This window comes from Meira miltonrushii (assembly GCF_003144205.1).
Source record: "Meira miltonrushii strain MCA 3882 unplaced genomic scaffold FA14scaffold_3, whole genome shotgun sequence".
Taxonomy (NCBI): domain Eukaryota; kingdom Fungi; phylum Basidiomycota; class Exobasidiomycetes; order Exobasidiales; family Brachybasidiaceae; genus Meira; species Meira miltonrushii.
The window spans coordinates 1,535,455-1,550,825 of NW_020289945.1; the positions used below are offsets into that span (position 1 = coordinate 1,535,455).

Consider the following 15,371-nt stretch of genomic DNA (forward strand, 5'->3'; position numbering starts at 1 on the left):
TTCTCACATCCTTATTTTTCGTCAATTTGTCGGCCTCCTTGATTGTGTGGAAGACATCTTTTGGCCATCTTACTTTACGTAGGACAATTCCGTTTTTCAATTTTTGATTGCATTCAGAGGTGCGCGCCGGTCCAAAATCCGGCTCGATAAAAGGCGCGCGTCAGTATCATCGATCGAATCCAATTTGCTCAGCAAGCATTGCCACCCAAACAAGCAAAGCGCGCGCGCATTACTGTTCAACCCTTTTCCCTGTCTTTTTTGCTTCAGCCCATACGCCTAGAGCGTGCGTTACGCCGTTTTCTTGTATTTTTTACATCCACTTTTTCCCCTTTTTGACGCGTATTTTGGCTCTTTGCCCCTTTCCCAACTGGCAAAAATCGTTTCGCAGGCCCACAATTTTCAAGCGCGCGCAAATAGTAGAATCCGGATGGATTTTGTCTAATTAAGGCTCTATTTCCGCACAATAAAAGGTCGATATCAATCCTATACTTTCGTGATCTCTGAAGCTGGTTTGAAGTCATCCGACAGACTATCTCTCGATCACAATCAGTTGGGTCGCGTTTCATTGATCTTTTGGCCCTGACGATTGGACAACTCCTGAATCGATTGAGGGGTCTTGTATATTACGTTTGCGCGCGCGCGCTTTAAGCCTTCAAGCCTGGTTCGCTGAGCAGCCTCTCCCTCCAGAGCTGTTCTTTTCCAAGCCAATTTCGTGTACGCCCTTTTTGCGCGCGGCGCGGCGTACGTGAAATAAATTATATCCGTCAAAAATGGTTACAACAATCGCTTCCGGCGCTGGCATTGCTGCTGGTTTGCCCAACCGTCGATTGAAAAAGCTAGGCTTTAAACAATTATGTGAGTACCCACCCTCCTTGCAAGGCAGGTGACCAAACGCGTTTGAGTGTATGGTTGACACCCTCGTTTTGCTCACGTGTCATGATGATTTGAATGATATGCTGACCTCTTTCCTATTTGCCCCTAATCAGTATCCATTCAAAGAGGAAGTTCCGCTTTAGCAGGTGCAACTGAATCAGCGATCGAGAATGAAGATTCTCAGGATAAAGGATTAGGTGTGGATGCTTCGGAAATTAGCGAACACCATCTGCAAGCCGCTCTTTCATCTAGTCAAGTTGCAGCAGATGCTTTGGCAAATGCACAGGCAAACGGAAATGGTGCTGGTCCTGCACCTGCAAAAGTGTCTTACCATATCCCAACACCTGATGCCAAAGCTGTTTTGATGCAAAGAGAATATCATTACTTGTACAAATTGGGCGCTTATTCCGATCCAGTAACTTATATCCGAACTTCAAAAACTGTCGAAGAATCCATTCGCGGACCTTCGTATACTTTAGACGAAGATGATGACCTTTGGCTTGAAGATCGTAATAAAAAGGCAGCAGACGCATTGGATGCAGCTTTGCTTAAAGCTCGCCCTCCATCCTCTGCAAAGGGAAAGAATAAGGAAAAATCTCGCGACGAAATGGCAGCGTCTTTGGCCCGTGAAAATGTCGACCTAAAGGTGATTTCTCAAGATGAATTTGAAATGGTAATGACAGTTTTCGAACAGGTCACTTCAGACAAAGTGCCTTTTGCACATCTGGACTTGAGCAAATTACCGACGCTGGACGATCTGTTGCCTTCTTTTGAAGAAGATTCCGAAGTGTCCAAGCTTGCATTCCCCGAACTGCCAGAATTGGGGTGGGAACAATCTTCCTCTTCTTCTTCCCACTTGAAACAAGAATGGTCTCCCGAAAATCCTTACAGAAACTTGCCCGCCCTCAAAAATGTGGCAAAAGTTGTCTATCCTTGGTGGAAGAATAGAAGGGAGGACCGAGAGGGAAGGGCAATCATGCCTAGCTTGAACTTTGATGAAAGCAACGACAATGATCCATATGTCTGCTTCCGACGAAGAGAAGTGAAGATGGTCAGAAAGACACGTAAAACAGATGCCATGCATCTTGAAAAATTGGTTCGATTACGACACGAATTACAACAAAGTGTCTCTCTCTTATCCCTCTTGGCACAACGTGAAAAGACAAAGAGAGCAACTTTGGTACAAGACAAAGCTTGCTGGCAATCCACTCGTGAATTGCTGGAAGTCAAGAAACAATGGAATATTGCCGGACCAAGTAATGGTACAGAAGATGAAGAGTTGATTTCTGTCGAGAAGCGCGACGAACATGCGCACGGAGTGGCCGGCGTTGTGGCAATGAATATCTCATCCAAAAAGAAACGCAAAGCAGACGATGCGGCAACATCAGTTGCCAGCATCAAAGAAGGAGGAGTGGTCAAGATACCCAATCGCAAAGCAAGACCCAGCAACGGAGAAGAATCAGCGACTGCTGGTGCTGCCGCTGCTGCTGGTCAAGCAAATGCAACAAATGGCGCTGCTTCTTCTACTGCATCGACTGGATTGGGCTCTGCAATCTTGGATCGTGTTCAAGCTGTACAAGCGTATATTGAACGAGAAGTTCAACGTAAATCTGATAGCGATCTAGGCTGGGAAGAAGGAAGCGACGCTGCCTTTCAGCCTATTCCCGTTCCCAGCCATTTGCGTTCCTTTCGGCCCATCCACTTGGACTCGCAATCTGATGCAAGTGAAATGCCTTCCTTTCCTTGGTCTTCCAATTCGCCCTCCAATGTCAACAACTTTGGCAGGGTTGGAAGGCCGGCATCCTTTCGTCGTAGGGTTGGACGGGGCGGACGTATCTTCTTGGATCGTAAATTGCCTGCGCCCAGCCCTGTTCCATCCAGCCTATCTGATTGGCCGCGTAATGGCGCAAATGCCGAATCTGCTTCGAAGAGCGAACAAAAAGGAAAAGACAAAGAAGCAGATGAATCGGGCAAAGAAGGTAAAGAATCATCAAACGAAAAGCAAAATGAAGTCAAGCAGCCATCACGATCACAAACGACAAATGATTCAGGATTGAAGAGTCAAGGCAAAGATCAACTGCCTGAGCTTTTGACCGGCCCATTCGCATTCTCTGCTTCTATCAGACCCAGTCAATTGTCCTCTTCATCTGCAGCATCACGCACTATGCAAACAGGTCCCTTTGCATCCTCTCCACTCAAACAACAGAACGTCGATCATGTTGATGGAGGTGCATCAGATGCATCTTCGTCCACTTCTAGTCACCATTCGAAAATCAGCACGTCCACCAAAGCTACCAGTATTGACGAAAGCGAAGAACCTGTTCAACAGAAAGAGAATCGCAGAGAACAGCAAAATAGTGATGATGAAATGGCAGGAGTCGGTGAAGATGATGACGAGAACGACTCGATCGCTTCGGAAGATGAAGTTGAACGTTGGACTCGTATACAAGAGCGTTGGCGTTATGATGATGAAACAGGTAGATGGGCTGGTCTGGGATTATGCGGCTTGGGCGGTATGGAAGACGACGATGAAGCGATCATTGATGACTTTGATCAGAGATTTATGCGATTCCGTATGAACTTGTTGGAAGAAGCGGATTTGATGAAATTATCGACAGACTTGAGTAATGTCATGCAAGCACAAGCAGCTGCAGATACGCCATCGACCATTCCTGCTGGCTATTCCATTTTCCGTGGCGATAGTACAAATGTATATTCTCAGGCACAACAGCAACAAGCCGTTCAAGCTCAACAAGCTCAGGCACAGGCACAGCAACACGCACAACAGCAAGCTGCAGCACAGGCAGCTGCTCTTGGCCATCCGAATGCACTCGCAAGGGCAGCACAGACAAACGTTGGAGGACCTTTGGCTGCTTTACAACAACAGCAGCCAATTCAACAAGCCCAATTACAACTTGCCTTGCAACAACAGCAACAGCAACGTGCAGTGCAGGCTCAAGCACAGGCTCTGGCAAATGCCGCGGCTGCTGCAGCTGCTTCAGCGAATCAACAAGGTGGTCAACAACAGCAAAGCGGTGGTGCTCAACATGGTCATCAACAAGGTTCGCCAAATGTTCGTGTTCCCAATGGACAACAGCCAAATGTACAAGCCAATGGGCAAACATCGCAAATGCCATCACATTCAGCTGCTCAAGCGATCACTCATCCGTTAGCCCAATCCTTTGGCGGTGTACAAGGCTTACCTAATCAAGCTGCTGTGAATGGTGCAGCTGCTGCAATGGCAGCCGGTCGATTCGGTCCAAATAATGCACATGCTGCCAACTTGCTCGCCCAGTTTGCAAGCGGTTTAGGAGGTAATCTCTCTGCCAATGCAATGTCTAGTCCACAGATGCAAAATCAACTAAACAGGCCACTTTCTTCTTCGCCTGTTCCTCAAGCCCAAGGACAGCAGCAACAGCGCTCTTCTCCCCATATTGGTTCAAACGGTTCTTATCATTCTTCACCTGCTCAAGGACATGCAATGCCCATGGGAGGTTCTCAACAAGGTCAACAACGAATGAACGGAAACAGTATCAATCTACTGAACGGAGCGGGCGCTAATCAGATGACGCAGATGAATCCTTTACAGGCTGCAGCTGCTATTCAACAAGCACAAGCGGCTCTTCAAGCTCAGCAAAATATGCAGCAACAACAACAGGCAAACGGCCAACAACAACCTCAATTGCAAACACAGCCTCAACCGCAATTCACACCTCAACAGCTTTTGGCTATGCAAGCTGCATTGACCCAAAATGTGAATATGCAATTGAAGTTGCCACAAAATCGTAATCGGAATATGCAATTAGCCCAAGCACAACAGCAATTGGCCGCCGTTACTGCAGCTGCTCAAGCAAGTGCAAATAAAGGCGTGAATGGGATGAACGGACAACAGCAACAATCACATCTGAACATGGGTGTTGGACAACAAGGTCAAGGGCAACAACAACAATTGTCACAAGCTCAGATCGGAATGGGTTTGTTGCAGAATTTACAGCAACAGATCAATTTTGCCCAACAGAATCAACAACATAATCCCGGTTTGAATGCTGCCTTGAATGCTGCAACTGCTTCAATGGGTCCCAACGCGAATGGTCTTTTGGCCGCTCTCAATCAGCAAGTGAACTCTTCTCCTCAAAGCAAAGGTCGCACTTGATCGTAAGACCTTTCAGCTTCTATACCTCTCTCGAAAAAAAAGTGAAGAAGATCTAATGATTGAGGCCATCTTTAGCAAGTGCTTTCTTGCACATCCAATAGACAACAACATCATCACTCCATCTCAGAGAACATTTGTGTTTATGTATAAAATTTGAAGAAGTGTTTTTTCTTATTTCTTCGTATCTTATTTTCATGGAATTGACATTATGCAATTCAAAAATTTAATTTTATTTGTACCATATTTAACTAAAGAGTGATTGATTGTGGTTCGTGTGACCCAATATGATGGATGGCTAGGGGTAATTTCTTCGTTGTAAGTCGGTTTTACAGATCAACGTCTTTTTCCGTAAAGTATACGTGGGGTTTGATTGAGTGGGCGTATGCCGCGCAACGCAGCGCTTCCGTTGCAGCAGCGTAGCGCGTTTAAGCGGTTGTGTTGCTTGCGTTAGCGAGTGGGTGTTTATTGGTATGCACTGCACAAGCACAAGAATTGGGACCTACAGAAGGTATTCCCCCAACGTGCTTGATTAAGGAGGAAAACAACACTTTTTAATCATAAACCTCCATCACTTCACTTCAATCTCTTAGAAGAGTGACTCTAGTCGCTTGCTTGGCTAGAACTCAATCTATGCAGATGCGATTGGGTTCTGATTGAGCGTTTTTCTTTCCTTTTAATTAGGAAGAGGTGGAGAAAGTTAAAAGCGATTATCTGCAACATTGATATCAGAAGAAGGCGGGTATAGGTAGTCGAGATGGAGGCAGGCTTGGGATCATATGCATGTCCATGCATCAATGTACGCATCGAACTTGAAAAGGCAGAGTCATTGTCATTGAATAACCAAGAGTCGGCAAAAGTTGAAGCACATGCATCGGCAAATGTTGCGCTTGACGATCAGAGTCGATTACAGGAGGAAGTGGTAGTCCCACGTAATAAGGCAACAATTCAAATCAATGTAGCTCAACCCTTGCTAACATCACGTTCAATCATTCAATCTCCCACATTCGCCAAAGGACAATCAGTCACTGCATTGATCTGTTTGATTTGTGATACGACTGTATATGCGGTCAATAAGGTACAACAATCAGGTAGCTCGCGCTCGGTTGGATTTCCGACAGAATCAAGTAAGGGAAGAACGCAAACTGAATCTCCAGTACGACCTGGCGCAACTTCAACAGTGGAGCAAGATGCTATTCTTCGACCAGCAAATGGGGTTGGTTTGATGTGGATCATGTCTGGCTGCAAATTCGGTTCGGAAGCGATCAAGGCAATCGTTTCTTCTGCAAGCTTTTCGAAATCTTATGGTGTCGCAGTTGCTGATACGACGAATTCAACAACATCTAAGGAGGCCACTACATCGACATTACCTCAAAGTACAAGCACACGGATGCGCTCCGATTCTGATTCCCGTCGATCTGCATCTCCCTTTCGCAAGCTTTCACGTTCCGCTGCTTCTCCTTCTCCAGCACGTCGTCGAAGAGCACAGCCTTTGGCTGAACAAGAAGAAGAACAAGGGGATGATTTAGACACCCTGCATCTTTTAGAGAACCTATTGCCTCATTTACCTTCTAGTGTCGTGAAGGAGAAAGCACACATCAATGGAAATTCAACTTCAGTGAGACAAATGCTTAGCAATACAGTTCAAAGCTCGCCCGACAAATTCGTTACATCGCAAAAGCAATTAGAAGCAAAGCTTGATCAAATCGCTCTCGGTAAATTGAAAGAAGTACGGGATAAAGCGCAAAGGGAAGTACTTGCAATCTTGAAAGAGAAGAGTAGTCAAATCAATGAATTGGAACGACAGCTGCGAAATGAAGCTCGCCAATTGCGTCAAAAGTATGTCACGCACTCAACGTCTCGATCCGATCAAAGTCAAAAGCAACAAAAATCCTACCAATCGAATGAAGAGGGAGAAGATCTTGATTTGGACGCATCAGATGAGGATGACAAGGAAAGCAGCTCCCCACTTTTTATAAGACGAAGACCTCTGGTTCCAATCGGACTGGAAAAGACTGCATCACAAGATAGTGATCCAAACAGAAGGGGTCAGCTTGCGACTGGTCTTGGCACTTCCCTCGTATCTCCACAGTCTGGAAATTACGGTGTCTCAATCAGCGGTAGCCAACAAGGACAAACACCGTATGTCGGAAGTGCTCTTTCTGCTTCTTTTGCAATGCGTGGTCGTGATTTGCCTGGCGTAGCAGAACAACAAAAGCAACGCAGTAAGGAGGAAGAAGAAGATTGGTTCGCGCACAAAAAGCGTTTGAGAGAACGTTATCCGAACGCAGATCATTCTGCTTTACCTAGTGCAGTCAATTCAGATGACGAGGGTGCCGTTCAAGTTAAGCAACGTACACAAAGCGCTAATCAGAGCAGTGAAGAGGAGGAAGAAGAACGTCGAGGTCGTGGCAGAGGTCGCGCTGGTGAGAGAGGACACAATAAGACGCCCACGCCGCCTAGTAAGAGTTCATCGAGAAGCGGTGTCACTAATGAAAGTAGCAAGGGAGCAAACGATGTAGCAAAATCTGATTCAGTGGGAGTCGATCAAAGTGGCTCAACAAAGAGAGGGGCTCTTAAAGGCGCTAGTAGTGGTAATCTGACGACCAATGGTGCGAGTGCTGAAAAGGCAAATGCTTCTGCAGAGAAAAAGGTTGCTTTCGCAAGTACAACGGAGGAGGTAGAAGTTGCTTCAAATCGACGTGATTCAACTCCAGAAAGCAAAGAACCGGTCGAGCAAGTAGATCCTGTATTCGAGATCGATGAAGATATGGATCCCGATGATACCACTCCAAATGCATCTGACATCACCCTGGACCCGAGCACCACAGCTGTCAAAGAGAGTGCAAAGGAGATCATCGAAAGAGAATTAAACGACGAGCAAGATGGATCACAAGGTAATGACGGCTCGCAATACATCGGAAGCGTGATTCAATCACTTCCTGTGGTCGGTTCTTTTGCTGCTATGGCAGAATCTGAGTCAAGGGCTGGACGTGAGCTCAGCAAAATGCAAAACAAGTCCATCCCACAAAAAGAGGAGGATGACGTGTTTGATCCAGCTTCTCTTCGCTTTGATGGCCGAACGGTCTATAATGCTGATCTATCAAGTAGTATCCCAAGAGCGTCAACTCACTCGGATCGTATTCAGGTCGACAAACAAGATTCTCCAGCAAAGTCATTCCGAATGATCGCTGCCCGACAAGCTCTGCCTTCAGGGTTCCCTACAGATGATTTACAAAGAAGCTCGATCGGATTCCGTGTGATGGTGGGCGAGGCTGAGGCTAGACTTAGTGGGCTTCTAGCACCTAATGCACCTTCACATAGAGATTTGTGGTCGACCAACAAGCGAGCAAAGTCTTCATCGATGAAGTATATTTTGGAGGGATTACCGGAAGAGGAAGACGAGGGGGATGAAAATGAGATGATTCCGGCAAAGAAAGAGATGATGGAAAACACCAAATCGATCAGCGTGACATCCTCTGTTCAAGCGAAAGAGACTGCTGATGATTTCATGTTAGCACGATCTGTACCGATCAATATGCGAAACAGCTTCGCAGGTCGTTCTTTCTCATCCATCCATCGCGATGCAACTTCTGGCTTTGATCTAGAACCAAAGACTTCGTTGCCATATCAAGAGAAGAAGATGACGCCATCTTTGCTCAAAGCAACTCGTCAATATAGTACAACGGGCACAAAACTCCAACGTCGTCCTTCGCTAGGAACAATTTCTGATACATCTGAGAAGCCTGCTTCGATCGAGGCTGGATGTGGCGTACAAGAAGTGGTACCCGGAAAGCCAAGAGATGGTCAAAAGACATCGGAGAGTCGGGCTCCTGTGCCTATCAGAAGCAAGGCAGCATCTGCAAATCCAGCATCATCACGACGCGGTAGCATTGATTTGAAATACCCGATACCCTCAAGTGTTACGCGAGGCTTTGACATTGGTGGATCATCATCACCATTACCGTCTGTTGCAAAGATTGCAGCAACTGCGATCGATAGTGCACACTCAAGTCCAATGTTAGGTAGTAGCGCAGGAACAGGCCGCAGTAGTCGTGTTCGATCACCAAGACCGCCTTATGTTGCTCCACCTTCTCCAGAATCGGCAACAATGCGACTATCACCTGATCCCGCCCATCGACCCAATGCATTGACCTTAGCATCTGCAACAGAGGCAGACAAGTGTGATGACGATGAATTAGAAGGTGATATGGAGAGCGTTTTGGAATTCATGCATACTGTTGAAAATCTCAAAACAAAAAAGCGGACTGGCTGGTATCATCATAGGATTGAACAACCAGAATCTATCGCCGATCATATGTACAGAATGGCAGTTTTGAGCATGCTTTTACCGGATCACAATTTGGATATCGGCAAATGCGTTCAATTGTGCTTAGTGCACGATCTCGCCGAAGCATTGACTGGTGATATCACACCATTGGATAAAGTCACAAAAGAGGAAAAGTTGAGAAGAGAAAGGGAAGCGATTAAGGAGATCGTCGAGGGTCAATTGGCTGGATGTAAAGCCGGCAAACGAATCGAAGATTTATGGAACGAATACGAAGACCGGAAGACGATTGAAAGTAAGACGGTCAAAGATCTTGATCGATTCGAATTGGCTTTGCAAAGCTATGAATACGAGAAAAGATACAAGACTACCGATCTGCAACCTTTTTACAATCAATCTGTTCAAATAATGCATCCACGTATTCAACGATGGATTCGTGCTTTGGCTAAAGAACGAGAAGAAATCTGGGAAGATTCTCCTTACAAGTATACACAAACTTTCCCAAAAGATGAAGTAGCGCTGACTCCTTGGGAAACGACGCAAAGCTGATGTCTGACACAGATAGGACGTTCCAAAATGCTGATTGAACAATGCATTTGCTACTGCGCCGATCATCAGAACCCATTTCAGTGCAGGTAAATACACACAAACAACTCCTTGTAATGCTATAGTACATTCTTCAAACCAAAAACAATGCAAATAATAGTACATAATCTATTAACCCATAAGCTTTAGTAATGCAGTAGCCCTCTCTTTCTCAAAAATGACTCGATTGCGTTCAGCTTCCTTCTCCGCATGTTCCTCAATTGAAGGTTGAGCATCTACAGCGGTGGCCATATCAGCAAAATTGACCGATTTTGAGCCAGCCGAAGGCGTAGCAGCTTGTTGCGGGATTTGTACCGGTTGGGGTTCCTGAACAGCTTGTTGGATGGGAGCTGGGATTACCTGCTCCTTGGCTTCCTTCAACCTCTTCAATAATCGTAGTTTTGCAGCGCCTTGCACTGTGTTGAGATAAAATGCTACACATTCGTTCCATTCGTCTGGCCACCAAGATGGTTGATGAGTTTGGGCAGCATCATCTTCCTTTGCTTCTTCATCTTCTGGCTTTTCGACTGGTTCATTCGTATTTTCCTCAGGTGCTCGACTGAGCATATGTCGAATGAGGTGTTCTTGTCTTGCTTTATTGAACTTCCATTGTGGTTTATCTACTGCATATTGCTTCGCATACGTTAAAGCAGATACAGTTGCTTCGCTTAGCCTTTTGTCTTCTTGAGGATTGGCAAGCTTGGCAAATCTTTCTATAACGTTGCTTGTCTTTACTTCTTCTGTTTCAGCCCCAGTAGTCTGTTTTGGCTTTCTGACTCGTTTTCGATGTCGCTTTTCGTCGGGTTTTGACGCACTGACTGTCGTCTGCTTCTCTTCTTCAGAATCTGATGAGTCGGATGCTTCTGACGAATCTGAAAAAGATGAAGACGACGAAGACGATGATGACGCTTCTGTCCTTTTGCTGGACTTGACTTTTGGTTTAATTGCTGGTCTCTTCTCTTCCTCACTATCGGATGATGAAGAGGATGATGATGAGTCGCTATCCTCTGCTGCTTGTGTTGCTGTCGTACGCTTATTACGCTTTCTTATCCTCTTTCTTTTCCCATTTACAGTAGTAGCTGCTGTATCAGGTGCCATGATGGGGAATTTCAATGATGGTGAAACGCAAGAAGATCAACAGGACGTCTAAATAATAAATTGCCTGCAGTAACAAATTCCAATAATTTCTTCTTAAAATTCATACTCTGTGCTCCGTTTTCCGAACTCCCAGCCAAGTACGCGCTAGAAGAATGAGTTGGTAAGCTCACATGCCTGTATAGACTCCACCTTGCAACCATCACTTCTGTTACATTGCATAGCAAAAGGATGGCGATCGATAATGAGGAGGACAAGGCGTCCATTCTAGCATCTTTAAAAAAGCTTGGAATCGATGAGCCAGAGAATAAAGATCCCGAGGCTATTATGCAGGATGCACTCAAGCATGCCGGAATAGCAACGCATGGAAAGAATGAAGGACAAAAGGGACTTTATAGCGATGAAGAGATGGCCATGCTATTAGAGCAGCAATTTTTACAGCCAAAATTGAAAGTAGAAGATTCACTTTTGGGATCATCCCAAATTCATTGGGACCGTCAGCCTGATATTCAAAGCTTGCTGCCCATTCAGCTGACCCCATTCCCTACCAAACTCATCCTCAATCGTAAAGGCCTACAAGGTGAAGTTGTCGGATTGAAGGAAGTGCCTGCACAATCTACACGCACAACGGTCAAACTTGGCGAAAGTAGCTCGAACTCTGCTTCGAAACAACAAACTAAGCAAGGCACAATTACTTCAATCACACGAAGCTCGGCCTCATCTGCTGCAGCCCATAACGGTGCTCATTTTGTACGGGGTAAGATTGGACAAAGGATGTTCGTTCCGGGCGGACTGGAAAACGAGATTGTAGCAGGTGCTGAAGATGAAGATGACGAGGACGAAGAAGCTAAAGAGCAAGATTTTATTGCCAGACAAGTCGCATCGATAGAAAAGGAGATTGGAAAGGGAATCGGATTGAGCACTCATGTTCCTGGCTTTCGTCGCAAATATAGAAAAGGTGGCGCTTCTATCGAAGAAGACTTGGACGAAGATGAAGGTGATGGAGTGGATGCTTCAGAGTTTGTCGGCTTACAGCTGCAAGATCCTCGAGCAGGTCTTCAGTCTAACAAGAGATCTTCTTCAGACGAAAATGTTGGAAAGGAAGCGGAGTCCAAGTCCTCAAATGCCATACAGCAAGAATTCGATGCAGATATAGATGAGCTCTTACCGATACAACGGCCTTCTGCATCCCAAAAACCAGATCGGAAAATGCTCGAAGCAAAGCGAGATTGGGCTCACGTCGTTGACATGAACCGAAAGATGACAAACTTTCATCAGTTGGTCCCTGATATGGCACACAAATATCCATTTGAGCTGGATGATTTCCAAAAGGAAGCCGTTTACCATCTTGAACAGGGCGATAGCGTATTTGTTGCAGCGCATACATCTGCCGGTAAGACTGTTGTGGCTGAATATGCCATCTCTTTGGCGACCAAGCATATGACAAGATGCATCTATACATCTCCCATCAAAGCTCTTTCGAATCAAAAGTTCCGTGACTTCAAACAGACGTATGGAGCGGAGAATGTGGGTATTCTCACTGGAGATGTACAAATCAACCCTGAAGCACCGTGTCTGATCATGACAACGGAAATCTTGCGAAGTATGTTGTATCGAGGAGCAGACCTTATCCGTGATGTTGAATTTGTCATCTTTGATGAAGTGCATTATGTCAACGATCAAGAACGTGGTGTTGTATGGGAAGAAGTGATCATTCTTTGTCCTCAACATATCAGTCTCATCCTTTTGTCGGCCACAGTTCCCAACACTAAGGAATTCGCCGATTGGGTCGGACGGACGAAGAAGAAAGATATATACGTTATCAGTACACCAAAACGTCCCGTGCCACTCGAGCACTTCCTTTACGCTGGTAAAGACATGCACAAGATTGTTGATGCTCGTGGACAGTTCCTTGGTCAAGGCATTAAAGAAGCGGGTGATGCTATCAAAAGAAGACAAGATAAGGATCGGGAAGTCAATGGTCTGCCACCTATCAATGCTCCACAGCGAGGAGGAGGCCGTGGACAAAGGGGTGGACCTGGCCAACGAGGTGCTGTACCTGCAAGACGTGCTATGCCAAGAGGAAGAGGCGGAGGAGGCAACTTTTCCGGTGGAGGTCAATCTGGCAGGGGAGATAAGAGTCTTTGGGTTCATTTGATCGGCATGCTGAAGAAAAAGGAATTGCTGCCGGTGGTAACGTTTGTCTTCTCGAAGAAACGTTGCGAAGAAAATGCAAGCAGTCTGCCGAATACTGATCTCTGTACGGCAAAGGAAAAAAGTGAGGTTCACATCGTGATTGAAAGAAGCTTGACACGACTCAAAGGCACCGACAAAGAATTGCCGCAAATTGCACGTATGCGAGACCTATTGAGTAGAGGTATAGGAGTCCATCATGGAGGTTTGCTTCCGATTGTCAAGGAAGTTGTGGAAATCTTATTCCAAAGAGGGCTTGTTAAAGTTCTATTCGCGACAGAGACTTTTGCAATGGGTGTCAATATGCCTGCTCGTAGTGTCGTCTTTTCTGGAATCCGTAAACATGACGGCCATAGTTTCAGGGAATTATTGGCTGGTGAATATACCCAAATGTCTGGTCGTGCAGGTCGTCGTGGTTTGGATGCCACGGGTGTGGTGATCATCAATGCTGCAGACGAATTGCCGGAAACAGAAGTTCTCCACAAAATGTTGCTAGGCTCAGCGACCAAGCTGAAGAGTCAGTTCCGCTTGACCTATAACATGATTCTCAATCTTTTACGAGTCGAAGCACTAAAGGTGGAAGAGATGATCAAAAGAAGCTTTTCAGAAAATGCGTCTCAACGTTTATTGCCGGACCAACAAAAGAAAGTCAAAGAGATTGAGAAGCATTTGGCAAGTTTGCCTGCAATGCCGTCCGAAGAGCGTGCTGCAAAGCTTGATACTTATTACGACATGAGCCTTAGCGCGAGCATTGCAAATCAGAATGTTTTGCAACTTGCACTTCAACAGGCGCAAGGAAGCAAGAACTTCAACCCTGGACGTTTGATCATTCTCCATGATTCTCATTTTGCCTCATTCTCGCCTGCAGTTTTGGTCAAGCAAGTTAGCAAGGAAGAATTTTTAGTATTGGCTGCCGTCTCTGAAGATCGTAAGAACGGTAAGCTTGATTCCAAGTTCGAACGTGTTCCGCCTCTATGGCCGCCTTCTCTGCACGGGTATTCTACCGAAGGTCTTGTTTACGATCTTCGTGAAGTGCCGCTTTCGAGTATCTGCATGCTTACCGAATTTGATCTCAAGATTGAACAATCGATGATTATGGCACTGAGAATTTCAGCTATGCAGCGAACGGTGGGATTGATGGTACCATTGATTAAGCAAATCGCAAAAAGTGAAAAGGTACCGGAAGTGGATTGGAGCAAGATGCGAAGAATTGATTTCCAGGAACTATTGCAACAAAGGTCTCAGTATAATGATCAGGTCTTTAAGTTCATCAAGACTTCAGGGTCAGGTCTGACAGACGAAGCAACATTTGAGCGAGAATATGCTATGATGCATCAACGCAAACAATTGCTCGTACAGATCTCTCGATTGAACCGTGCGATATCGGATGAGAACTTGGAATTGTTACCGGATTACCACCAACGAATCGAAGTGTTGAAGCGCTTGCACTTTATTGACAATCAACATGAAAATGTTTTGCTCAAGGGTAGAGTTGCATGTGAGATCAATTCGATTGACGAGCTGGTAACGACTGAACTGATCTTGGATAATTTCTGGACACAATACGAACCCGAAGAAGTGGTCGGTCTGCTCTCTTGTTTGGTCTTCAAGGAAAAGGCAGAAGGCGAAGTAGAGCTAGAAGGAAAGTTGGCAGAGGGATATGCAGCAATCGTTCAAACTGCTGAACGGATTTCCGCCGTTCAAGCACAATGTCAATTGAACCATGAAGATTATGAGAGATCACTTAAAACGCACATGGTACCTGTTGCGTATGCATGGGCACGCGGAACACCTTTTGCGGAAATTTGTCAAATGACAGAAATCGCAGAAGGAACGATTGTGCGTGTGATCACAAGATTGGATGAATCTTGTCGCGAATTACGAGATGCGGCAAGAGTGATTGGTGATGCTGATTTATGGGCAAAGATGGAGAAGTGTATGGAATTGATCAGACGTGATATCGTCTTTGCGGCCAGTTTGTACTTCTAAACAATCAATCAATCATTTGTATAGCAAATAAAATCTATTAAAGAATGTCTTTGAATGATGAAGTCGAAAGAAAAGTGATATAAATACAGCAGCGAGATCATGATCCTCACTTGATGGTGTCTAGCAAACCCGTAAAAGCTACAGAAATGGTGAAAGGTGTCCGAAATATTAGTATACAATAGAAGACGAGAAAGAACG

The 15,371-nt window shown here is 45.5% G+C and overlaps 3 protein-coding genes across 3 annotated transcripts; all 3 read left to right on the forward strand.

Annotated features, from left to right (window-relative positions):
* Positions 1–770: 770 nt before the first annotated feature.
* Positions 771–5,026, forward strand: FA14DRAFT_156467 (uncharacterized protein; the record flags this gene model as incomplete). Its single annotated transcript, XM_025497829.1, has 2 exons — positions 771–855; positions 987–5,026. The coding sequence occupies 2 exons, from the start codon at positions 771–773 to the stop codon at positions 5,024–5,026; spliced, it is 4,125 nt and encodes a 1,374-aa protein (XP_025354089.1).
* Positions 5,027–5,560: 534 nt separating this feature from the next.
* Positions 5,561–10,036, forward strand: FA14DRAFT_161470 (uncharacterized protein). Its single transcript, XM_025499135.1, has one exon. The coding sequence runs from the start codon at positions 5,781–5,783 to the stop codon at positions 9,858–9,860; it is 4,080 nt and encodes a 1,359-aa protein (XP_025354090.1). The 5' UTR covers positions 5,561–5,780; the 3' UTR covers positions 9,861–10,036.
* A 956-nt stretch (positions 10,037–10,992) lies between these two features.
* FA14DRAFT_168312 (antiviral helicase) lies at positions 10,993–15,198 on the forward strand (the record flags this gene model as incomplete). Its single annotated transcript, XM_025500137.1, has 2 exons — positions 10,993–11,014; positions 11,305–15,198. The coding sequence occupies 2 exons, from the start codon at positions 10,993–10,995 to the stop codon at positions 15,171–15,173; spliced, it is 3,891 nt and encodes a 1,296-aa protein (XP_025354091.1). The 3' UTR covers positions 15,174–15,198.
* Positions 15,199–15,371: the final 173 nt, after the last annotated feature.